The 27,544-nt window shown below is 41.6% G+C and overlaps 1 protein-coding gene across 1 annotated transcript in view; it reads left to right on the top strand.

Annotated features, from left to right (window-relative positions):
* bmpr2b (bone morphogenetic protein receptor, type II b (serine/threonine kinase)) overlaps positions 1 to 27,544 on the top strand; it is a 300,682-nt gene that overhangs the window by 143,596 nt on the left and 129,542 nt on the right. Inside the window, exon 3 of the mRNA XM_060827667.1 lies at positions 17,797 to 17,970. Within this exon, the coding sequence (XP_060683650.1) occupies positions 17,797 to 17,970 (174 nt within the window). The remainder of the gene's footprint in view (positions 1 to 17,796; positions 17,971 to 27,544) is intronic.

The following is a 27,544-nucleotide window of genomic DNA, read 5'->3' as shown; positions in this document are numbered from 1 at the left end:
GCCATTATTAGCTGAGATATAAAATACAAGTATTCCATATGCCTTCTGAAATAACTCCGCAGTGGACAGTATTCCAACACCAAGTCACCCTTTATCTATATATGTTCAGTCCTTGTCTTAGTCTCATTCAGAGTCAGGCATCAGAGTGTCAATATCTCTGCCACTCTGTATGTTAGACAGGACTTACTACTTGGGGCTGTAAATGTAATCCTATAGTGAATTCATATGTGAAGTCCAGCTGGCTGAGCTCATTATAGTCACTACGTCCCCTCCCTTCTGATTCCACAGACATAGGCCAGTCCTTTTTCTTGGTGAGCCTCCTGGGGTGATTTAGTGCCAGGTCAGGTTCCTCTGATTCAGCATCTGATATGGGCAGCGTGTAATGCACAGGAGCTCACCTCTTACGTTAGGAGAAGCTTGGTAGATTTTCACTGTTCTGGTGGCAAAGGCATAGAGGTAGCTACTTTTGTCATTTCCATCTCTGATGGAAATGGTGAGTCCATGCATTTCAGCAGCATTTCCGAATATTCAGTGGGGCAGGGTGTATTTTGCTCCTGCACTATTTGCAAATTTGTGATTTTCATATGGTCCACATGCTTATTCAGGACCATCTCACCTTTATACGTTACTGGGCCTAATCTTGTGTCATTCATGCCTCTGACCATTGTGGGGCCATTTCCATTATTCTTACACCAAACGTCGTCATCTGCATCAAACTGTCTTCGTCACATGGCAAAATCTTGTGTCCAGTATTGAAGTTCCTGATGCCTCCCCCTGACCTGTCCGGGAAGATCAGACTTAACCTGGTGTGGCGACTTCTAACAATTATGCATGTTGGGTGGTCCCATGGTCAAATAGGAATCATGACATTGTGGTATCTAGTGAGGCTGTAGGCTGTTTCTTCAAGTTATCCATCAAAGTTTGGACTCTTCTTTCTGCCAGGCTATTGGATGATTTTTGTTGATTGATTGGATAATGTATGATGTAGGGTAGTTTTTTTTATCGTTGTCCCCATATTTGTTGAAAGAATTCTGTGCACATCCAGCCACTTTGAGTGTGCATCTATACTGACAAAGAACATCGAACCCATGAAAGGACCTACACAGACAACATGCAACCGAGTCCAAGGTTACCCAGCCATTCCCACGAGTGTGGGGAGCTGCTAATGGTACTTTTTGTCCTTGTTGGCACCTTGGGAATTTCCCTACCAACACAGCTATGTCTGCATCCACCAGACGTAAGTTCTCACCAACATCTTCATGTTGGAGACTCCTGGATGGCTCTGGTGAAGTTCAGTCAGAACCTGACAGCGAACTTTGCTTGGGACAAGCATCTTACTCCCCATAACGTTATGACATCCTCTGTGAGCTGGTCTGCCTGCATCCAAAAAGTTTCAGTTCTAGTTGTGACTACCCTTTGGTGCTCCCCCATTAATACCAGTTGTTTTAGTTTTAAAAGGACTGGATCATTCTGTTCCAAAATCTGATATTGTCATCTGTGATTGGGATCATGTCTAGAAAATTTAATATCCTTACAGACTGTTCCATTGGACACCACCCTCCTGCTAATGAGAGATGGCTCAGTGCATCTGAATTTGCTATTTGACTGCCTTGCTGATGTTCTGACATATAATTATAAGCGCATCGTATTAGAGCCCACCGCTGAATGTGGCCCGAAGCTATGGGTGGCGTTGCTTTGTACACTTTAAGCAGTCCAAGTAGAGTTTTGTAGTCCATGATTATCACAAATTTTTATTTGTAAAGGTATTGGGGAAACTTTGTGAATCCAAATATAACCACCAATCCTCTTTTTCTATCTGAGCATGTTTATGCTTTGCATCAGCCAAAGTCCTGGTTGCATAAATTCTTGGGCGTTCCTTTCCATTAGGTCACCTATGAGCTAATATGACTCCGATGTCATACAGGGAGGCATCACTTGTCAACATCATATCTTTCTTGGGATCATAGTGTGCCAACACCTTTGAAGATGATGAATGTTTCTTTATTTCATTGAAAACCAGGGGCTGTCTGTGTGACCATTAAAGGCTGATTCATTTTTAGGCGTTGATGCAAAGATGCCAAGATGGATGCTAGGTTACATATGAACTTTCCAGAGTAATTTACCAGCCCAAGAGTTGACTTTAGCTCCTGGACAGATGTGGAAGCCTGATCACCTATATCCAAGTTCTCTAAGTGTTCCTGATCAGTTCTCCCTGTTAACAGGACATCATTGAGGTAAATGTTGATCTGAGATAGAACTTGCAAGATGTTCTCAATCACCTGCTGAAAAATTTCACAGGCTGACAATACCCCAGATGACAGTCTCGTTTATTGGTACAGCCCTTATGAATATTAATTGTAGCATATGCCTGGGAATCCTGGTGTAAATGCAATTGCAAGTAAGCTTGACTCATGCCCAGCTTCGTGAAGGACAGCACCCCCCCCCGCTGAGGGATTGAATATTTATCCAGCTGTGAAAAATGATTTATAATTTGTTTTAAAATCCCCACAAATGTAAACTGATCCGTCAGACTTCAAAAGTCGGTATGATTGGTGCTGCCTATTCTGCGAATTGGACTGATTTGATGATTCCTTCACTTTCCAACCTTCTGATTTCTACTGGTACTTTTGCCAATGAAGCAAATGGCACTGAATGGGCATTGGAGAATTGATGAATTGGTTCCTGGTAAACATGCAAGGTGACCTTGGTTCCACTAATATTTCTTAAATCATTCTGGAAGACTTCTGGGTAGTTAATTAGAATGTCACTCAAACAGCCATTTTCTAACTGAAAAATGTGAAGCCAGTCTAGGTGAATTCCTCGCTACCAGTTTTGTCCCATCAAGCTTGGGCCTGAGCCTTTTGCTACTAGCACTGGTAACTCAACCAGTTGCTTCTCATAAGAGACTGTAACCCTCAGTATGTAAAGATCCCCTGGTATAGGTTCTCAGCCTAGCTGAAATCTTACTCAATATTAAAAACAGAAGTCTAGAACGCATTTTATTAAAATCTGGTTCTGCAATTACTGATACGACCACGTCTGTATCGATCATAATTATAAATGTATACAGCGCAGAAAAAGCCCTTCGGTCCATCGTGTCTGCACCAACATAACTACCACTAAAACTGTACTAATCCGAATTTCCAGCATTTGCCCCATTTCTTTGAATGTTATGATATTTGAAGTACTCATCCAAATATTTTTAGAGGTAAGGTTTCCAGCCACCACTACCTTCCCAGGCAGTGCATTCCAGATTCCCATCACCCGCTGAGTGAAAAAGCTGTAACCCAAATCCCCTGTGAATATCCTGCCCCTTATCCTAAAACCACACCCTCTCATGATTGACCCCTCAACTAAGGGGAATAGTTTCCCTCTATTCACCATGTCCATACCCCTCATAATCTTATACACCTCAATCATGTCTCCCCTCAGTCTTCTCTGCTCTAAGGAAAACAATCCAAGCATATCTAATCTCTCCTCAGTAGCTCAACTTCTCCAACCCATACAACATCCTGATGAATCTCCTCTGTAGCTCTTCGAGTGTTATCACATCCTTCCTGTAGTGAGGTGACCAGAACTGCATATAATACTTTAGCTATGGCCTAACCAATGCTCTATACAACTCCAACATTGTCTCCTTGCTCTTATATTCTATGCCATAACTGATGAAAGCAAGTGTCCCATATGCCTTCATAACTATCCTATTCACATGCTCTGCCAACTTCAGGGATCTGTGAATAATTATCCTCTGATCCCTCCATCCTCAAAACTACCCAGTGTCCTGCCTCATCATTCCCTCATCTTGTTTCTTCTTCCAAAGTGCATCATCTCCACTTGTCGGGGTTAAATGCCATCTGCCACTGGTCTACCCATCTGACTAGGTAGCATTCAAGGAGCAGGAGAAACATTGATTCTCCTGCTCCTTGGATGCTGCCTGACCTGCTGCGCTTTTCCAGCAACACATTTTCAGCTCTAATCTCCAGCATTTGCAGTCCTCACTTTCTCCTACCCATCTGACTAACCCATCAATATCTTCTTGTAACTTATTGCCATCTTCGCTAATAACAACTCTATGAATCTTGTTTTCCTCTGAAACTTTGCAAAATATTCCTTCCACATTTTCATTTATATCATTTATGTATGTAACAAATAAATGTCACAGTAATGATCCTTGGGGTGCACTGCTGGATACCGGCCTCCAGTCACTGGAACAGCCTTCTACCACTACACTTTGTGTCTTGTTACTAAGCCAGTTTCTGAACCATCTCGTCAAGGTTCCCACAACTCCACGTGCTTTAACCTTTTCAGTCAGTCTCCCAGGTGCAACTTTATCAAAGCTTTGTGAAAATGCACATAAACTACGTCGACTAAACTTTGGTCATCCACACACACTGACATTTTTGAAAAATTTAAACTTCCTCTGACAGAGCCATGCTAACCAACCCTAATTAACCATGCCTTTCCAAATGGGCATTAATTCTGTCCTTCAGAATTGTCTGCAGTAGTTACCCTACCACTGGCATGACAATCACCAGTCTATAATTTCCAGATTCATCTCTACCATCCTTCTTGTAAAGTGGAACCACATTAGCTGTCTTCCAGTCCTTTGGCACTTCCCCTGTGGCTAGAGAGGATTTTAAAATTTAGTCAGAGACCTTGCAATTTCTTGCCTTGCCTCCACAGCAGCCTGGGATGCAATTCATTTGGGCCAGGGGATTTGCATGTAAGCCCAGCAGAGCCTCCAGTACTTCTGCATTGCACATAAAACTATGCAAGTTCCTCACAGTCACTTTTCCTGAATTCCATACCTATGTTCTCCTTTTCTAGAGTGAAGACTGAAGAGAAATATTCATTTAACACCCTTCCAATATCTTGTGGCTTCTCCCTAATCCAGTTTGCAAGTCCATTTTCATGACCACTTTTTGCTCTTCAATTGCATTCTTAAGTTCCTTCTATACTTCCTGTATTCCTCCAGGGCCACAGTTGAATTGTTCCCTTTGGACTTGCTAAAAGCCCTACTCTTCTTTATCCAGTTTTGAATTGTCTTGAACATCTAGAGTGCTCTGAACGTATTGCTCCACCATTTCTTACTGAATGGTTCATGTTGGGCCAGTAGACTCCCAAACTCCTTTTGAATGCCAAACCTCCCCTCTCCCCACCCAACACCACATTGCTCCACTGTAGACTTACCTGCAAGGAGCTGTTCCCAGTCTACTGTGTCCACACCCTGCATTATTTTAAGAAAATCTGACTTTCCCCCAGTCTAAAGCAATCTTTTGCAGGCCATTTTTTTCCTTATCCAGAACAGATTTGCATCATACTGTGTTGTGATTGTGATTGCCTAAATGTTTCCCCACTGTCACATCAAACACTTGTTGGGTTTCTTTACCTAGAATGTCCAGTAGGATAAAAAGTTGACACACCATCGAGGGCCGAAGGGCCTATACTGTGCTGTACTGTTCTATATTCTGTGTAGAATCAGATCCAGCTCTGCATCATCCCTCGTTGGGCCTTCTACATATTGATACAAAAAACTCTCCTGGATATATTTCAAGAAATCCACTCTTCTAAACCCTCAATACTATAACTCCTGTCCTACCTACTTGTCCTTTCTGGACTGTCTGGATGGTCATCCATTCCTTTGTTTCTTATAGCCCCTTGAGGTGCGGTGTGACCACCTCTCTAACTGTGCTATGTATCACATAACTCTCAGCCTCATGAACAAATAACAAAGAAAATTATAGCATAGGAACAGGCCCTTCAAACCTGCACCGATCCACATAGAGTCATAGAGATGTACAGAATGGAAACAGACCCTTTGGTCCAACCTGTCCGTGCCGACCAGATATCCCAACCCAATTTAGTCCCACCTGCCAGCACCTGGCCCACATCCCTCCAAACCCTTCCTATTCATATACCCATTCAAATGCCTTTTAAATGTTGCAGTTATACCAGCCACCACCATGTCCTCTAGCAGTTCATTCCATACACATACCACCCTCTGTGTGAAAAAGTTGCCCCTTAGGTCTCTTTTGTATCTTTCCCCTCTCACCCTAAACCTCTGCCCTTTAGTTCTGGACTTCTTCACACCAGGGAAAAAGACTTTGTCTATTTATCCTATCCATGCCCCTTATAATTTTGTAAACCTCTGTGAGGTCACCCCTCAGCCTCCAACGCTCCAGGGACAACAGCCCCAGCCTGTTCAGCCTCTCCCTGTAGCTCAGATCCTCCAACCGTGGCAACATTCTTGTAAATCTTTTCTGAACCCTTTCAAGTTTCACAACATCTTTCCGATAGGAAGAAGACCCGAATTGCACGCAATATTCCAACAGTGGCCTAACCAGTGTCTTGTACAGCTGCAACATGACTTCTCAACTCCTGTACTCAATACTCTGACAATAAAGGAAAGCATACCAAATGCCGCCTTCACTATCCTATCTACCTGTAACTCCACTTTCAAGGAACTATGAACCTGCACTCCAAGGTCTCTTTGTTCAGCAACACTCCCTAGGACCTTACCATTAAGTGTACAAGTCCTGCTAAGATTTGCTTTCCCAAACTGCAGCACCTTGCATTTATCTGAATTAAACTCCATCTGCCACTTCTCAGCCCATTGGTCCATCTGGTCAAGATCCTGTTGTAATCTGAGGTGACCTTCTTCACTGTCCCCTACACCTCCAAATTTGATGTCATTTGCAAACATATTAACTATACCTCATCCAAATCATTTATATAAATGACAAAAAGTAGTGGACCCAGCACCGATTCTTGTGGTACTCCACTGGTCACAGGCTCCAGTCTGAAAAACAACCCTCCACCACCACCCTCTGTCTTCTACCTTTGAGCCAGTTGTGTATCCAAATGGCTAGTTCTCCTTATATCCAGTGAGATCTCACCTTGCAAACCAGTCTCCCATGGGGAACCTTGTTGAACATCTTCGATCTAAACCTGTCATCTATTTTCTAAGGATCTGTATCCCTCTGCTCCCTGCCCATTCATGTATCTGTCTAGATACATTTTAAATGACTCTATCGTATACACCTGTACCATCTCCTCTGGCAATGCGTTCCAGGCACCCACCACCCACTGCTTAAAGAACTTTCCATGCATATCTCCCTCAAACTTTTCCCTTCTCACTTTGAACTTGTGATCCCTAATAATAGAGCCCACCACTCTGGGGGGAAAAAACTTCTTGGTATCCACCCCATCTATATCTGTTATAATTTTGTAAACCTCAATCTGGTGCCCCTCAACCTCTGTCTTTCTAATGAAAATAATCCTAATCTATTCAACCTCCCTTCATAGTTAGCACCGTCCATACCATGCAACCTCCTCTGCACCCTCTCCAAAGCATTCACATTCTTTTGGTAATTTGGTGACCAGAACTGTAAGCAGTATTCCAAATGTTGCCGAACCAAAGTCTTGTACAACTGCAACATGACCTGCCAACTCTTGTACTCAATACCCCGTCCAATAAAGGAAAGCATGCCATATGCCTTCTTGACCACTCTATTGACCTGCGGTGCCACCTTCAGGGTACAATGGACCTGAATATCCAGATACTTTGTACATCAATTTTCCTCAGGACTTTTCCATTTAATGTATAGTTTGCTCTTGAACTGGATCTTCTAAAATGCACCACCTCGAATTTGCTTGGAATGAACTCTATCTGCCTTTACTCTGCCCAGCTCTCCAATCTATCTATATTCTGCTGTATTCTCTGACAGTCCCCTTCACTCTCTGCTACTCCATCAATCTTAGTGTCATCTGCAAACTTGCTAATTAGACCACTAATACCTTCCTTGTTCAAGAAGGGGAGTAGGGATAACCCTAGTAACTTATAGGCTGGTGAGTCTCACTTCTGTTGTGGGCAAAGTCTTAGAGAGAATTGTAAGGGATAGGATTTATGAACATTTGGATAGGAATAATGTGATCAAGGATAGTCAGCATCGTTTTGTGAAGGGCAGGTCGTGCCTCACAAACCTTATTGAATTCTTTGAGAAGGTGACTAAGGAGGTGGACGAGGGTAAAGCGGTAGATGTGGTGTATATGGATTTTAGTAAGGCATTTGATAAGGTTCCCCATGGTAGGCTACTGCAAAAAATACGGAGATATGGCATTGAGGGTGAGTTGGAGGTTTGGATTAGGAATTGGCTGGCTGGAAGGAGACAGAGGGTAGTAGTTGATGGTATAGGTTCATCTTGGAGTGCAGTTACCAGCGGTGTTCCACAAGGATCTGTTTTGGGACCATTGCTGTTTGTCATTTTTATAAATGACCTGGAGGAGGGGCTAGAAGGTTGGGTGAGCAAGTTTGCGGATGATACAAAAGTCGGTGGAGTTGTTGACCATGAGAAAGGATGTGGCAGGTTACAGCGGGATATAGATAAGCTGCAGAGCTGGGCAGAAAGGTGGCAAATGGAGTTCAATGTAGCTAAGTGTGAAGTCATTCACTTTAGTAAGACTAACAAGAAGATGGGGTACTGGGCTAATGGTCGGATACTTGGTAGTGTGGATGAGCAGAGGGATCTTGGTGTCCATGTACACAGATCTCTGAAAGTTGCCACCCAGGTAAATAGTGCTGTGAAGAAGGCATATGGCGTACTGACTTTTATTGGTAGAGGAATTGAGTTCCGGAGTCCTGAGGTCATGTTGCAGTTGTATAAGACTCTGGTGGGCTGCATCTGGAGTATTGTGTGCAGTTTTGGTCGCCATACTATAGGAAGGATGTGGAGGCACTGGAACGGGTGCAGAGGAGGTTTATCAGGATGTTGCCTGGTATGGTAGGAAGATCGTATGAGGAAAGGCTGAGGCACTTGGGGCTGTTTTCATTGGAGAAAAGAAGGTTTAGGGGTGACTTGATAGAGGTGTACAAGATGATTAGGGGTTTAGATAGGGTTGACCATGAGAACCTTTTTCCACGTACGGAGTCAGCTATTACGAGGGGGCATAGCTTTAAATTAAGTGGTGGTGGGTATAGGACTGATGTTAGGGGTAGATTCTTTACTCAGCGAGTCGTGAGTTCATGGAATGCCCTGCCAGTAGCAGTGGTGGACTCTCCCTCTTTATGGGCATTTAAACGGGCATTGGATAGACATATGGAGGATAGTGGGCTAGTGTAGGTTAGGTGGGCTTGGATTGGCGCAACATCGAGGGCCAAAGGGCCTGAACTGCGCTGTATTTTTCTATGTTCTATGTTCTATCATTTATGTATATCACAAACAACAGTGGTCCCAACACGGATCCCTGTGAAACACCACTGGTCACAGTTCTCCATTTTGAGAAACTTCCATCCACTACAATACCCTCCTGTTACCTAGCCAGTTCATTATCTATCTAGCTAGTACCCACTTTCTCCATCAGCCTATGAATGTGTGTGGTGTCCATGATTACTGCTCAAGCTCTGAATCTAAAGGTCCAGCTTCTGCAGCTCAGAGTAATTCCTGCATGTGTGATCATCTAGGACACTGGCAGCTTCAGGACTCCTCACTATGACAAGCTACACATTCCACTCTGTTGGCCTCTCCTGACATCTCTTAAACTTACAATCAATATCTTAGACGAGAATTATTTCTCTAATTTTGTTAGACTTCCTATCACTAATGTTATGAAAAGGTTAACTAACTAAATTCCCATTGCTGTAAAACTGTTGGATAAGAGAGGGTTAAGTAGTAATTGCCAGGGGCCCAATTCTCACCAAACTAGAGCCATTCTCATATTTAAAGTTATGTCATCAACATGAACCACACTGAAAATTCTCACGATATTTCTGCTTTATTCACACCATGCTAAATTTCTAGGCTAACTGATTACTATGTTGCCACATCCTGGTTACTGCTGGGGGGGTTTTCCAACTGCTGCTCCAAGCTAAGTGCTGTATAAAGACTAGCTTAGAACCAGATAACCATTTAGCCAGATGTTTGTCATAATTGATTCTGATTTTGATCTTGCTAAGCAACATAACTGTTCCAAATCAGATGTAGGTTGACTTTCCAGAGTGTGAACTGCTGGCGTGTTTAGAAATAGTAAAATACCCTCTTGGATACCAATCATCAAGTAATCAAACTCAAATTTTGTTGTAGTAGGACTTTTCTGCTATCTTGAATCAACATTTACAAAGGCTTGCCAACGTGGATCTTGAAGAAAGTTTTAACTGTTTGACGAGGCTTATCTTTGTTTTGAGGTTTTGCTGTGGGCCAACCTACCACCACTTTGATCATAGAAAGGCATTAAGTCCCATAGCACGGAAACAGACCCTTCAGTTGAACTCGTTCGCGCCAACCAGACATCCCAATCATGACCGAGTCCCATTTACTAGCATTTGGCCCATATATCTCTGAACCCTTCCTATTCATATAACCATCCAGATGCCTTTTAAATGTTGCAATTGTATTCACCTCAGCCACTTCATCAGGCAGCTCATTCCATACACGATCCAATCTCTGCATGGTAACATTGACCCCCAAGTCCTTTTTAAATTTTCCCCTCACTCTTTAAACTTTTACTCTCTAGTTTTGGACTCACTCACCTTAGGAAAAAGACCTTGGCTATTCACTGCTATGCCCCTCATGATTTTATAAATCCCTTTAGGTCACCCCTCAGACTCCAGTGCTCCAGAGTAAAAAGCCCCTACCTATTCAGCCTCTCTACAGAACTCAAACCCTGCAATTCTGGCAACAACTTTGTAAATCTTTTCTGCACCCTCTGAAGTTTATCAACATCATTCGTAGGGCAACCAGAATTGTATGCAGTATTCTAAAAGTGGCCTGACCAATGTCCTGTACAGCTACAACATGACATCCCAACTCCTATATTCAATGTCCTGACCAGTGAAGGCAAGCATGCCAAGTGCCTTCTTCACCACACCTTCTGCCTGTGACTCTCCTCTCAAGAAACAGTACACCTTCACTCCTAGATCTTCCTGTTTGGCAATACCGCCCAGGGTCCTACCATTAACTGTATAAGTACTGCCCTGGTTTGCCATACCAAATGCAATACCTCCAATTTATATAAATTAAACTTCATCTGTCATTCCTCAGTCCATTGGCCCATCTGATCAAGGTACCACAGTATTCTGAGATAATCATCTTCACTGTTCACTGCACCACCTATTTTGGTGTCATCTGCAAACTTAGTAACCGTGCCTTCTGTATTCATGTCCAAATCATTTATATAAATAATGAAAAGCAGTGGACCCAGCACCATTTTTTGTTGCACACCACAGGTCACCGGCCTTCACTTTGAAAAGCAACCCTCTGCCACTTCTTTATGTCTCCTATCTTCAAGGCAGTTTTGTATTAATTTGGCCAGCTCTCCCAGATTCCATGTGATTTAACCCTGCTTACCAGTCTCCCATATGAAACCACGTTGAACACTTTGCTGAAGTCCATATAGACAGTGCCTACCACTCTTCATTTATCATCTTTGTCAGCTCTTCAGAAAAATCTCAGTCAAATTAGTGATACACTATTTCTCACATACAAAGCCATGGTAACTATCCTTAATCAGTCCTTTCCTTTCCAAATGCACATAAGTTCTGTCCCTCAAAATCCCCTTCAACAATCTATCCACCACTGATTTAAGGAGCTCCAGTGTATAGATTCCTGGTTTTTCCTTACAGCTTTTCTTAAATAATGCACTACATTAGCCAATCTCCAGTTCGCTGGCACCGCACTTGGCTGTTGATGATACAAGTATCTCAGCAAGGGGCGCAGCAGTCTCTTCCCTAACTTCCCACGGAGTTCTGGGAAACACCTGATCAGATCCTGGGAATTATCTCCCTTAATGTGTTTTAAGGCCTCCAGCACTTTCTCTTCTTTAGTGTGGACTCTTTTTCAAGACATTGCTATTTATTTCCCTTAGCTCCCTAGCTTCCATGTCCTCCTTCACAGTAAATACTGATGCAGAATAATTGTTTAGTAGCTCACATATCTCCTGAGATTCCACACACAGAAGGCCATGTTGATCTTGAAGGGACCCTATTCTGTGCAGTTATTCTTCGCATTCTCATGTCCCATTTTTGCTCTCTTGATTTCCTTCTTAAGTGTACTCCTACTGCCCTTACATTCCTCGAAGGATTCAATCCATCCTAGCTGTCTATACCTGACATATGTTTCCTTCTTTTTCTTGACCAGAGCCTCAATGTTTCTAGTCATCCAGCATTCCCTCCACCTACTAGCCTTGGCCCCTCAGAGTAACAGAAACATGAACATACTCTCTCTCTGAACTCTCATTTCATCATTTTTAAAGGCTTCCCACTTCTCAACCTTCCCATTACCAGTGAATAGCCTCCCCAATCAACTTTTGAAAGTTTCTGCCTAATACCATCAAAATTGGCCTTACTCCAATTTAGAACTTTAACTTTTAGATCAGTTTTATCCTTTTCCCTAACTATAACAAAACTAATAGAATTGCGATTACTTGCTCCAAAGCAAGTCAGTCACTTTATCTGCCTTGTTTTCCAACAGAAGGTCAAATATTGCTCCTTCTCTAGTAACATTCGCATATTGAATAAGTCTTGGACGTATTAGACCGTCTCAGTCCATTTGGAAAGTTAAAATCCCCTAATATTACACCCGTATTATTCTTACAGATATTTGTGTTCTTATATTTTTTTCTCAATTTCCTGCTAACTATTGGGAGGCCTATAATACAATCACAACAAGGTGATCATCCCTTTCTTGTTTGTCTCTAAGTAAAGTTGTAATATTATCCCTAACGATAAATGCCACTACCTGTCTTCTCTTCCTGCAGCATCTATTCTCTGTAACATTAAGCTGCCATTCTGTCCATTCCTGAGCCTATTTCTGTTAGCTATGTTATCTGAGTCCCATGCCCCATTTAAAAAAAATGAAAGAACTGTGAATGCTGTAAATCCGAAACAATTAGAAACAGAAGTATTCTGAGGAGGGGTCATTGGACCTGAAATGTTAACTCTGATTTCTCTCCACATATGTTGCCAGACCTGCTGAGCTTTTTTAGCAGTTTCTATTGTTGTGCCTATGTCTCCAACCTTGCCCTAAGTTCATCTGCCTTACCTGTCAGGTCCCTTGAATTAAAGTAAATGCAATTTAATTTATCAGTCTTACCTCATTACCTGCCAGCTATCGTCTTCCTTGACTGTTTGACTTGCTCCCCTTATTTACAGTACCAGCCTCAGCCTTTTCTCTTTTCACGCTATCACGTTGTTTACACACACACACACACACACACACACACACACACACACACACACACACACACACACACTCTTACTCTTACTTTTAAATCCTATTGAGTAGCACAAGCAAATCTTCTCGCAAAGGCATTGGTCCCCTTGCCATCCCTCTTGTACAGGTTATTTCTAGTTCTGAAGAGATTGCAATGGTCTAACAATGATGTTCCTTGCCCCCTGCACCAATTCCTCAGTCATGCATTCATTTTTCTATTTTCCTATTCCTAATCTCATAGCATGTAGTACTGATAGTAGTTCAGATATTACTACCATCGAGGACCTATTTTTTAATCTCCTGCCTACTATCCATATTGTCTTTGCCTCTGTCATTGGTACCAGTGTACACAACGACCTCTTTCTGGTCATTGTCATCTTTCAAAACATTCTACGCCATCTCAGAGACATCCTTGACCCTGGCACCAGGGAAGCAGTATACCATCCTGATGTCTCATTGATGGCTGAAACATCCATCTGTGCCCCAGACTATTACTTGAAACCTGATGTACAGGATATGTCCTTAGTGAGGCGATGTGATTGCCTGCATTCAGCATGGATTTAGTAAGGAGAGTTTGTGTCTAACAAACCTGTTAGAATTCTTTGAAGAGGTAACAAGTAGGTTAGACCCAGGGAAACCCAGTGGATGTTATCTATCGAGACTTCCAAAAGGCCTTTGATAAGGTGCCTCATGGGAGGTCGCTGAGTAAGGTGAGGGCACATGGTGTTTGAGATGAGTTACTGGCTTGGATTGGGGATTGGCTGTCTGACAGAAGGCAGAAAGTTGGGATAAGAGGTTCTTTTTCAGAATGGCAGCTGGTGACAAGTGGGGTCCCGCAGGGTTCAGTGTTGGGGCTGCAGCTGTTCACTTTATATATTAATGATCTGGATGAGGGGACAGGGGGCATTATGGCGAAGTTTGCCAATGATACGAAGTTAGGTGGACAGGCAGGTAGTACTGAGAAGGTGAGGAGGCTGCAGAAAGATTTAGACAGTTTAGGAGAGTGGTCCAGGAAATGACTAATGAAATTCAACGTGAGCAAGTGTGAGATATTGCATTTTGGAAAAAAAATACAGGCATGGACTATTTTTTAAATGGTGAGAAAATTCATGAAGCCCAAGTACAAAGGGATCTGGGAGTGCTAGTCCAGGATTCTCTAAAGGTTGTCTTGCAGGTTGAGTCCGTGATTAAGAAAGCAAATGTGATGTTCTCATTTACCTCAAGGGGGTTGGAATATAAAAGCAGCAAGGTGCTTCTGAGACTATGTTAAGCTCCGTTTAGAATACTCTGTCCAATTTTGGGCCACACACCTCAGGAAGGACATACTAGCACTGGCGCACATCCAGGGAGATTCACATGGATGATCCCTGGAATGGCAGGCCTAACATGATGATCGGCTGAGGATCCTGGGATTGTATTCATTAGCGTTTAGAAGATTGAGGGGAGAGCTAATAGAAACTTACAAGATAATGCATGACTTTGAAAGGGTGGACGCTGGGAAGTTGTTTCCATTAGACAGGGAGACTAGGACCCGTGGGCACAACCTTAAAATTAGTGAGTGTCAAATTAGAATGGAACTGAGAGCACAGTGGAAGCCAGGATGTTGGGTTGTTAATGGAGTTCCAGTTTAAGTGCCAGGCCTCTAAGAATTCCCGTGCATGTCTTTGTTTAGCCTGTCTCAGAATGGTTGTATTGTTCTAGTCGAACTGGTGTCCCTGTTTGTCTGTGTGTATGGACACTAGTGATAGTTGGTCTGTCTTTTGGTGGCTAGTTGGTGCTCATGTATCTTGGTGGCTTGTTTCCTGCCTGTCTGTCCAGTGGTTAAACAAAAGTCACGCACAGGAATTTCTAGAGGCCTGGCACTTAAACTGGAATTCCATTAACAATGGGTGGCACAGTGGTTAGCACTGCTACCTCATGGCGCCAGGGACCCCGATTGGATTTCAGCTTTGGGTGACTGTCTGTGTGGAGATTGCACATTCTCTCTGTGTTTGCGTGGGTTTCCTCCAGGTGCTTCGGTTTCCTCCCACAATTTAAAGATGTGCAGGTTAAGTGAATTGGTCATGCTCAATTGCTCATAGTGTTCAGAGATGTGTAAGTTAGGTGCAATATATTAGATTAGATTAGGTTCCCTACAGTGTGGAAACAGGCCCTTCGGCCCAACAACTCCACACCCTCCTTCCGAAGAGTAACCCACCCAGACCCATTTCACTCTGACTAATGTACCTAACACTATGGGCAATTTAACATGACAAATCTACCTGACCTGCACATCTTTGGACTGTGGGAGGAAACCGGAGCACTAGTCAGGGGTAAAAATTTAGAGTAAGGGAATGGGTCCGGGTGAGTTACTGTTCGGAGGATCAGTGTGGACTTGTTGGGCCAAATGGCCTGTTTCCACACTGTAGGGTTTCAATGATATTATGATGTTGATTTGGACCCCGTTTATCAACCTTTCAGAAAAAGAACTGGAAGTGATATCACTCACAACAATAGATCAAGACACAAATAGCAAATGGGTCAGAACACCAACGCTTCATCAGAGGCTCACTGATGATGTTACCTGGCATGGTGACGAAACATCTGAGAACAAATCTACGAGCTCATTGAGCAAACTTACAACCTGAGCTATAAATCTTCTCCAAAATTGCATTCTCATTACTTTCTTAATTTGCACTTTTTATAAAGCCTTTAGTATCTGCCGTAAGCTTCTCTTTTCTTCTTAATCTTTAACTTTAACCTATCTTGACACTCGGGGTTCTTTTATCTTGTTCCCACCCTTTGTCTTTATAGATACCCTGTACTCTTTGCTATTTCCTCCATAAATTTCTTTCCCTGATCTGAATCACCAATGCCTGCAAGTAGCTGCTCCAGTCACTTGGACCAAATTGTTTCCATATAAGTGAAATCGGCCTTTTCATGGTTTAGAACATTTTTTATCAGCCCATCTTCTCACCCTCATGAATAAACCACAGCTTCCCTAGCTACTGCTCAGCATCGTATCCCAGAGCTTGAAGTGCTCCAGCTGAGGTATTTCCTTCACACATGCTCATCCAGATTTGCCAGGAGCATTTAGGATCTCCCACATTGTACAGAATATGCAAATCATGAGCCTGAGCTCCCCAGACATGGCTCAAGGTGGACCCTTGTTGTTATTTTACCTTCAATCCTACTCATGTTTGGCTAGAAAATTCTTGTTATTGATTATTTCCTAATTCCCACAGAGGTCCATGTTTTTCTGGCTATCTGTGAGGGTTCTCACATTGCCTGCTTTTATGTTGCTACCTGTCAGTTACAGGGTCTTAACTTCACCCTTACCTTTTCACTTATCCCCTTGAATTTCTCCTTCCCAATACATTTTTGCTTCCAAATTTAAGAAAGTGGAGAGATTAAAGCTGGTTGTATTTCAAGCTCTTAAGTTACCAGGATCGGATAAAACACATCAGAGAATATTGATGGAAATCTGAGTGGAAATTTCAGAGGCACTGATCATAATCTTCCAATCCTCCTTTGATATGGAGGTATTGGATGAGGACTGGAAAATTACACCCTTGTTCAAATCAAACAAAAGTTTAAGCATAAACCCAACAACAACAGTTTGACCTTGGTGATGGGAAAGCTTTCAGGTATGACATTTTTTTAATCAACCTGTTGAGAATGTTATTCGACCTGCAGGTGGGACTTAAACCCGACATTTCTGGTCCAGAGGCAAGGATGCACCACAAGTTGTTGTAAAGTTAAAGCATTTGGACAAATGAGGCTAACATGGATTTGTTAAGAGAAAATTATTTTTACCTACCTAGATTGAGATTTTTTATGACCACCCAGAAAGTTATATGATAGTGTGATGTACGTGGACTTGCAAAAAGTCCTAGACAAATCTGCAATATTCACTTCATCAGAAAAGTTGAGCCAGCAAATAATGGCACAGTGACATTATGGATACTAAGCTGGTTGAGTGACTGGAAACAAAACAAAAGAGTGATGGTCTGTGTTAATGAATTTGTTGTGTGTACTGGACACAATTACAGCATTTATAAATGATGCAAACGTGGAGTATGCATTCAAGCCCCACCACCTGAGTGTCTGCTTTTCTTAAGTTCACTTATTCAAACAAAATGCATTAACATAGACACTAGGAACAGAAGTAGGCTGTTTGGCTCTTTGAGCCTACTTTGCCTTTTGATACAATCATGATTGATGCTCTGTCTCAGTTCCATATTCCTGCTTTCTATGCATAACACTTGATGTCTTCAATATCTAAAGAACTATTGCCTCTTTCTGGAATATACTTAATGATCCAGTCTTCACAGTCTTCCAGATGTGATTTCCACAGGTTGACCACCCTTTGATTGAGGAAATATTTCCTCATCGCAGTCCTAAATAGCCAACCCAATATCCTGTAACTGGTTCTAGACTCCCCAGTCAAAGGAAACGTTTTCTTGCATCTATAAATGGGAACTGTTGAGAAGGAAATGGGCCAAGTACAGGAGTATAATAGAATCTTTGATCAGGTTAATGAGAAAAATAGGTCAAATGGCTCCAGCAATGTCTTTGACTTAATATTCTTCTTTCTGTTTATTCATGCAAGGCTGCTGGGCTCATGTTGGTGACAAGGAGGACTGCTGCTCCCCAGAGTGTGTGGTGGTAAACCACAGACAAAATGGGACCTTCCGCTTCTGCTGCTGTAGTACCGACATGTGCAATGTCAATTTCACCGAGAACTTTGTCCCACTGCCTGACCCGACGGAAACAGTACCACCCAGTAAGTAGCTAATTCTATTTATAACTACAGCAGAACACTGTGGAACTACTATGGACAGAGGAAGAAGTGTAACGTTTGAAGTCATTGACTTATCAGCAGAAATAGTGAAGGTGCTGGCAATCTGTAAACAAAACAGGAGTCTGCTAGAAGTATCCAGGTTAGATTGTATCAGTATAAAGAGAAACAGTTAACATTTTGTCACCTGTTGCCAGTTCTGCTGAATATTGCCAGTCATCTCTCCTACAATGGAAAATGGAAATGTATAGAAGTTTTAAATCAATGTAGAGCAAGGAAAGGGAATGTTTGTGTTTATGTTGGTGGAGACTATTGATCTGAGAATGTCAGAAAAATCCTTATGAATCATTTCAGACACTCTGGTATTTATTTCTTACAATATAGGCCATTGCTTTCTTGATTTATAAGACAAAAAGTTAGAGATCAAGAAAGTCACATTTGCAGTCATTTGACATGAACCTTCAGTTTTAACAATATGTAGATTGTACAAGGGAAAATGGAGAAATAGCGTTCTGTGGTTTCTGGGTGTGGGGAAAGAATTTTTAATTGAATGCACATTGAGGATGCTGAGAGGAGGAAGAATTCAAAAGAAGGTGAATTCAAGTTTCAGTGAAGAGACTCAACAGAAAGATTTGGAAGGCAGAATTGAGAAAAATGTGATGAGCAAAAGCAGAATACCATGGCTTCTAGAAATCTGAAATAAAGCAAATTGCTAGAAACAATTAATTGGTTGGTATTTGTGGATAGGGATTGTGATGGAGACAGTTATCAGTTGCAATGAATACATATCTATTATTATACATATGTGAGACAAAAGATGCATTTTAAAAATCTGAACACTAATATGTCGTGTTCGGTCTTGATCTGTCATTGCTCTTTTGCATGCACACTGAACCTGTTAGGCACTACGGAAAATCAGACAGTGGATTTTTAACATGGGATGAATTACAGCTAATGTCACATAATGATTATGTTGCAGAATGTTTTATTTGAAATTTTTCATCTGTTACCTGTCACCATCAAGTGAACACTGCTACTGCAGAGCCCAGGACAGAGGAGAAGTACATCAAGGGACAGTAACTGGGTCCAGGCTATAAGGGCACTTGTGTGAGGTCAAGGCTGAGGGCAGCTAGGACCAACTCTGAGGTTCTGGTTTCTGTTCCTGGCCCTGCATTATTACCAGGATGCTTTTTGCACTCCTTTCATTCATGAACAATCTACATCGTGTAAGACTCAACAAGATAACATACTGGTTTGAGCTCAAAATATCTGGTTCTTTTGTGTATGATACTTTTTCAACCTTAGGTTTCTAAAATATTGCATAGCCAAACATTTTTTTGTTCAAAAGTAGGAATGTTGAATAAAAGTAGTAGCTCTGTTTTACACAGCAAAAAATAGCGAGGTAATTTAACAAGCAATTTGTTTCTAAATTTTGAGAGGATTATCAGTTTGATTGTTTTGAGTTAAGTCCCATGATCTTTTACAACTGGTCAATAAAGGAACACTGTCAGTGTGAGGGAGCCTTTACCTAAGTGAGACAATGGTTGAGATAGTATTTTGTTTGAATTGAAATTTGGCACATAGGGAAAATGGGGCACTTTAAGGAAAGCCTACTGCAAGATGCTGTATGGAGAAAAGTATGGAGATGCTGTATGTGCTGGATGGAGAAAAGGTGTTTCTTTTCATACATTTTCTTTCAACTTCCAGTAATCAATTTTAATTTTTTTGCAGCTTGAATCAATAACTGTTATATTAGAAATTGTAAATCTTTTCAGTTTTTTAGGTCTTGTTTTGTTTCACCAGTATTGTAAAGTTTACTGGCAGTGCTAAAATCTTGAGGGGTGGAGGCTGTACTAATTGTAAATTAATTAGCAATTACCAATGGATTAACTCATATTAGAGAAGCAGGGTAGATTAGGCTTATGCCCAAGACGTTGACTCTCCTGCTGCTTGGATGCTGCCTGACTTGCTGTGCTTTTCCGGTGCCACACTTTTCGACTTTGACTCTCCAGCATCTGCACTCCTCATTTTCTCCCAGGCTAGATGATGTGCTCTAACTGCAGAATGTGGAAGTTTCTGGATGTCAGTATGATCCTGAAAGGTCTGAGTGAATGCTCATATATAAACTTTTGACAGAGTTTAGATGCAGAGTTTGAGTGGTTTTATTGCATATGCCTAGCATTGGCTCCCTGCATGCTATTCAAGTATTTCTCCACTGAGGTTCAAAATGAGCACAGCTTACTCATGAGGTAGACAAAAACCCTGGTACAATAATCTCCAGTGGGCTGATAATTGTGTTACTATACAGTTATATTTTCGTAATTACATCACATTGTTTTTCCAGAGACAGCAAAGCATTTGTGTTTATTTTACATAAAAGATTTATGGAGGTGAATGGATTTGAAGGCAATAGCATTGGTTTTCTCTGTTTCTTAATTAGGTATCCTGTGTCATTGGTGCTGTTGGAAAGCTTGTGATTAAGCACACACACTACACCCATCACAGAAACACACATTATATATGTACACACACACATATGCTTCCTTTTGTTATTTGCCAGTTCTTAACTGAAGTCTTCATATTATTCGAGCTCTCTCGTAAGGCTGTGGTTGTCTGCATATGTTTCAGTATCCTGGTTGCTGCTCCTAACTGACTCTCTAAAACCAGATTCTGCATCTTCAATCCAGGGCAAACAGACATGCAGTTTTGTCTATATCTTTTGGAACTTTAGCTCTGAGTTGCTGAGTTGAATGCAGGGCTGCAGACACTGTGGAGAAAGTTACCTGGACATTTTATCCAAGGAGGTGGTCACTCCCTTGGAATAAAGAGTTCTGATTGGTGAGTGATATGGCTGTAAGTGAGGCTGGTTAAGGAGTCTTAGCTTTTGTGTTAGTCCAACAGATTTGAGGTTTTTCCAGCTTGTTTCAATGAGAGTGAAGGCCATGGGGTTGATGAGCCAGTTGGTACTGGCACCATAGTTGGGGGGGGGGGTAAGAAGGAATCTAATGTGAATTGGGGACAGTGTAATGACGGGGGTTGACACAGTTCTCTGCAACAAAGAATAGGCAGCAATATTGTGTCTGCCCAATACCAGGGTTTAGGAATGCTGCTCTGGGCCAACGAATAACTTGGATTGGAAAAGGGAGAATCCAGCGGTCATGCACTGGGTCTGCACCACAACACAGGTAGAATTAGGAAAAAGGTTCTCCTGAGAGAATATGAGAAGTATGTGTTCAGCTAAAAAATGGACCTGCAAAGTTTAAAATCTCTGAAATACGACCCAAACTGTGTGCAATTTGGCAGAGGGTGTACAAAAAAATCAAGAGTAATAAAAGCTGAAAAATGTGTTGCTGGAAAAGCGCAGCAGGTCAGGCAGCTTCCAAGGAGCAGGAGAATCGACGTTTCGGGCATAAGCCCTTCAAGAGTAGTGAAAGCCTGATTCAAAGACTGGGAGGAATGAGTTCCAGTTCATGGTGCATTGGCACCAGTACTGTGAGAGATGGGATTTGTACTGTTGGTACGGTCTACACCTTAATCAAGCTGGGATTGGTGTTCTCATGAGTCACATAACTGTAGAAAAAGAGAAACTTTAAATAAAACAGGGTGGGGGTTGTTGAGCAACTGAAAGGTTGGGTAAATGTAACAAATCGAAATGAGGTCAAGGCAGGCAAGCAAAGTACTAACATCGAAAATGAAGGTCAGAAGTCTATCCCTGCAGTCAAGACTAGATGCTACAAAAATAACAAAGAAAACGCTAAAGCTTTGCATGCATCCATTCTTTGTTGAATTCATAACAAAGTAAATGAACTGATAGCATACATTGGAGTGGATAAATATGATCTGATGGACATTATGGAGAGGTGGCTGTAGCTTGACCAAGATTGGTTCCTGAATATTCTCAGTGGTATGATGTTCAAGAAGAATAGGTAAGTTTGAAAAGGCAAAGGACATGTCAAAGGTGGAATTGGTAGAGTAGTTAGAAATGACCGTAGTTCAAAAAATCAGGTTGTAGAATTGGTTTGAATGGAAATAAGGAGTAGTATCGACAAAAATTCACTTGTTGGAGTAATCCTCAGATGAGCAGTGACCATTATGTCAGATGAAGTATAGAAGGAGGAACTCGGGTGCTTGTAATAAATGTTTCACGCAGAAGGTGGTATGTGTATAGAATGAGCTGCCAGAGGAGGTGATGGAGGCTAGTACAATTGCAATATTTAAAAGGCATCTGGATGGGTATATGAATAGGAAGAGTTTGGAGGGATATGGGCCAGGTGCTGGCAGGTAGGACTAGATTGGGTTGGGATATCTGGTCGGCACGGTTAAGTTGGACTGAAGGGTCTGTTACCATGCTGTACATCTCTGTGACTCTATAAATGAATATCTACAATTGTGTAATCGGCACGTAAACTGAATAATTCAGCTTGGTTATAATAGCCTCAATGAGAAGTTCCTGGACTGATATCAAGGTCATTTCTTAGAACAACAAATTATGCATTTAACAGAGAGCAGGTGGGACTAGATTGTGTTGGGATATCTGTTAGGCATGGACAAGTTGGACCGAAGGATCTGTCTCTGTGCTGTGCTGTTTGACTTTATTATTTTATCCAGAACAAAAGACTTCCACAGGTTACTTCAATAAACTCTGAAGTAACTTGCTTATTAGAAACAAATTTAGGCTTCAAACACATGGTAAATTGGTTATCAACAAAACTACTTTGCAGGACTAATTTTTATCTCTCTTAATCCAAACATATTTATACATTGACATGATGAGATGTACAGCTTTGCAGAGCAATTGTGAGTGGAAAAGTAGAGAAAGCCCTATTCATCAAAAATTCAAAGTGAAAGAGTAGTTTCTGTTGGTGGGACCATGTTGCTGTCAACACAGAGCAATGGGAGCCCCTCTGTTTGAGTGACAGGTACATTAGATTTAAGTATCATGATTGAGTTTACATTTCAGCTTTCAGAGTTTGTAGTGGTCAGAGATTCGGACTTCTCGGAATTTCTCCGATTCTCCTGGAGTATTCCACTGAGATATTTAGAATCATAGAGTCTCTACAGTGTGGAAACAGGCTATTTGGCTCCTACCCTATTACAGAGGAACCTCTGTTATCTGAACGACATGGGCAGGGAGTATTTTGTTTGGATAATCAAATGTTGGATAACACAGTTTAGCCAAGCATTGGGAGCTTGTGATCTTGTTTGGATAGTCGACGTTCGGATAATCGAGGTTCCTCTGTACTCTCCATTTCCCCTGAATAATACACCTAGCCTACACATTCCTGAACACTATGGGCAATTTACCATGGCCAATTCACCTTACCTGCACGTCTTTGAACTGTGGGAGAAAATGGGAGCACCCAGAGGAAACCCACGCAGACACGGGGAGAATGTGCAAACTCCACACAGTCACCTGAGGTTGGAATTGAACCTGGGTCCTTTGCACTGTGAGATAGCAGTGCTAAGCACTGAGCCACCGTGCTGCCCTACACCCAGAGAATTGAGCTTTCATTAAGCACCGTGGGGGTGGGGGGGGTTTGATGGTGGCGTTGGGAGAGGGATGGAGGTAATATCATTGCTTCCTTGCAAGCCTACCCACAACTGAACCCCCCTCAAGTCTATTGCAATACAAACTACTGTTTGTAGGAGACTGTTGCTAGGCAATCTTCTGCACTTGGCCTTTTTAAGAAAACTCAGGCTTTTTGTCCAGCAATTATAGGCCATAGAGCATTCTCTTATCTCTCTTTTAAAAGCTGTTCTCCCAAAGTCTCTTGACTTTTTTTTGTAAACAGCAGACAACCTCGGTTTTTCATCCTTTTAACTTGTTCCTTCTAAAATGTCATATCTTTTGCAACCCATAAGTTATCAGTTCTTCATTTTTTCCAATTCTCAATCCACAAATGTGTTCCCATTACTATACCTCCCACCTCTTGTCTCATCTGAATAGTTATGATTGATGTAACTATTACCCCCAAATTGAGCATTGCTCTGTCCCAATCCTGTGGCATTTCAACAGTGACCTAACCAATATCCTGTACAGCTAAAACATGATTTCTCAACTCCTATACTCAATGCACTGACCGATAAAGGGAAGCATACCTTCTAGTTGGAATATGCTGTCTGAGGATCTTTGGTGAATTTCTACATAGTACACACTGCTGCTACAGAGTGTTGGTGGAGGGATTTTGTGGATGTGTAGTCAAGCAGGCTGCTTCGTCCTGGATGGTGTCAAGCTTCTTTGTTGGAGCTGCATTTATCCAGGCAAGTGGGGAATATTTCATCACACTCCTGACTTGTGCCTTGCAGATGATTGACAGGCTTTGGGGAGTCAGGAGGTGAGTTACCAGTCGCAGTATTACTAGCTTATGACCTGCTTTTGTAGCTACTGTGTTTATGTGGTGAGTCCAGTTGAAATTCTGGTCAATGATAACTCCCAGGATGTTGATCGTGGGGGATTCAGTGATGGTAACACCGATGAATGTCAAGGGACGTCTGTTAATTATCTCTTATTGCAAATAGCTATTGCCTGGCATTTGTGTGGCAAAAATGTTTTTTGCCACTTGTTAGTTGAAGCCTGAATATTGTCCAGATCTTGTAGCGTCCATGGAGAGAGAGTAGGTTAATGTTTCGAGTTTATGTGACTTCTTCAGAGCTCCAGACCTTGTTGCATTTGAACATGGATTGCTTCAGTGTCTGAGGAGTTATGAATGGTGCATTGTGCAATCATCAGCGAACATCCCCACTTCTGACCTTATACCTTTCCTCTATTATTTGATGAAGCAGCTGAAGATGGTTGTGGCTCCACACCTCACATCAACTATCAGTCATGCCAGTGTTCAGAATATAATACGGGTTGGAATATGAGATACTGTGGAGATTTCTTCATTACCTACCTAGGCCTTTCAGACTGACTGGCAGTCACCTATTTGCACTGTACCTGTTTGCCCATAAGCTGTGATTTGACCATGTAGAGTCATATAGACGGAAACAGACCATTTGGTCTAACCAATCCATGTTGAACATAATTCCAACTAAACTAGTTGTTCCTGGCCCATATCCCTCCAAACCTTTCTTATTCATGTCCTATAAAATGTCTTTTAAGCAATGTAATTGCTCCCACATCCACCACTTCCTCAGGACGTTCATTCCACATGCAAACCATCCTTCGTGTAAAATATTTGCCCCTCATGTCTTTCTATAAATGTTTCAGCTATCTTTGAAGTCTCAAAACATTATCCTTTTGCAATTATGAGATGCTTGGACCTATACTGCCACTGTTCCTCTGCAGCTTTTTGTTACTTTATCTTTCTTGAATATTTTGTAGCCAGGTATTTTGCTCCAATTTAGTTACATCTTTCCTTAAACAAGGAGTCAGTCTGGATCTGATCTCACCAGTGCCCTGTGTAACTGAAGCATAACCTCCCCATTTTTGTGTTCAATTCCCGTTGTAGTAAATGATAACATTCTTTTAGCTTTTCTAATTATTTACTTTTTATTTTTTGTGATTCATGCACAACTATACCCAAATCCCTGTGCATTTGAGTTTGTAATATTTTGTCATTTAAATAGTATAGTTTCTATACTCTGCATGTCAAAATGAACCATTTCACTTTTTCCCAGATTATACTCCATTTGCTACAATTTCATCTACTCACTAATCTAATTGGAAAGTCTAATCTAATTTTCTCCGAATCAAGAGTCTTAGAAAATTAAAACTAATGTATAATTATATTTCACTAGCCACTTCTTATAAGAACCTAGGATAAATCCATCATAATCTACTTCTCTGTCGACCTGCAGCTTTACTCAGTACCACTTTCTGTTGCTTGATTTTCCCCGAGTTCTCCACTTCACGAACATACAAATGTATTGTTACTTGTGGGATGTTTCTGCAACTTCTACAGTGAAAACATATTTTAATATCTAATCAAATCATCTGCTATTTTCTCATTTCCTATTAGTAATGTTCTAATCTTGATTTTCTACAGGGCTAATGCTCATTTTGTTAACTATTTTAAAAATATTCATAGAAACTCTTACCTGTTTTTGTATTTCTGGCAAGCTTTCTCTCGAACCCTCATTTTTACCTTTTATTAATTTTTTGTCATTCTTTACTGTTATGTTCCGTGCAGTTTTCTGACCTGCCAACCATCTTTGCACAATTATATTATTTTTCTTAAAGTTTGGTACTATCTTCAACATTTCTAGTTTACCATGAATGGCAGGTTCTTTGCTCAGAATTTTTGTTGCTTGTTGGAATGTGTATTCTGAAATATCCCTCCTAATATCTGTCACTGCATCGCTATTATAACCTATCCTTCAACCTAATTCCCGATTTTGTTTCAGCTAGCTGTATTTTAATGGCCTCATAATTGCCCTTATTTAAATTTCACAAAGTAGTCTTGGACTGCTGTCGCTCCCTCAAAATGAATGTAAAATTGAGTCATATTTGCTGCTACCTTGGGGCAACTTTGCTGAAATTACTCATTAATCCCATCTCGTTGGCCAGTACCAAGTCTTGTATAGTCTCGTCTTTGGTTGGCTCCACAATGTGCTGTTCTAAAAATCTACCTTGAATATATTCTGTGAATTCCGTACCTAGGCTACCTTTGCCAATCTGAATTTTCCAGTTGATATTGTTGCCCAAAAAGGAGAACTCAAACCTTTATCTAGGTATTCTTCCCATAGATGCCTGACAGAAGGCAGGGAACACTCAGACTACTTAACTAATCCCTTGTTTATTGTAACTCTTTCAGTGCCAGTATTGAAACGTACATTAGTTGCAACATTTACTTTTTAACTCGCTTAATTTAACTTTAACTTTGACTCATTTCATTTGACTTCACTATACCTTACTTGGAGTCATAGCGATATACAGTGCGGAACCAGACCTTTCGATCCAATTCATCCATGCTGACCTGATACCCCAAACTAATCTAGTCCCATTTGCCATCATTTGGCCTATATCCCTCCAAACCCTTGCTGTGCATGTACCCATCCAGATACCATTTAAATGTAATTATACCAATCTCCACCACTTCCTTAGGTACCTCATTCTATACATGCATCATCCTCTGGGTGAAAAAGTTGCCTGTTAGGTCCCTCTTACATCTTTCCCTTCTCACCTGAAACCTATGCTGTCTAGTTTTGGACTCCGGTATCCTGGGCAAAATACCTTGGCTATTCACCCTATCTATAGTCCTCATGATTTTATACACTTCTATAAGGTCACCCCTCAACCTCCGATGCTCCAGGGAAATTGCCCCAGCCTATTCAGCCTCTCCCTATGGCTCATACCCTCTAACTGTGGCAACCTCCTTAATTCACATTTAACCATATCTTTAACTAACGTTTCAGACTGGAGGCCTGTGACCAGTGGAGTGCCACAAGGATCGGTGCTGGGTCCTCTACTTTTTGTCATTTACATGAATGATTTGGATGTAAGCATAAGAGGTACAGTTAGTAAGTTTGCAGATGACACCAAAATTGGAGGTGTAGTGGATAGCGAAGAGGGTTACCTCCGATTACAAGAAGATCTTGACCGGATGGGCCAGTGGGC

Source organism: Hemiscyllium ocellatum, chromosome 7 (genome assembly GCF_020745735.1).
Source record: "Hemiscyllium ocellatum isolate sHemOce1 chromosome 7, sHemOce1.pat.X.cur, whole genome shotgun sequence".
In the NCBI taxonomy this organism is placed as follows: Eukaryota; Metazoa; Chordata; class Chondrichthyes; order Orectolobiformes; family Hemiscylliidae; genus Hemiscyllium; species Hemiscyllium ocellatum.
Note: the sequence above shows the minus strand (reverse complement) of the source record. Positions and strands in the feature narration are given on the sequence as shown.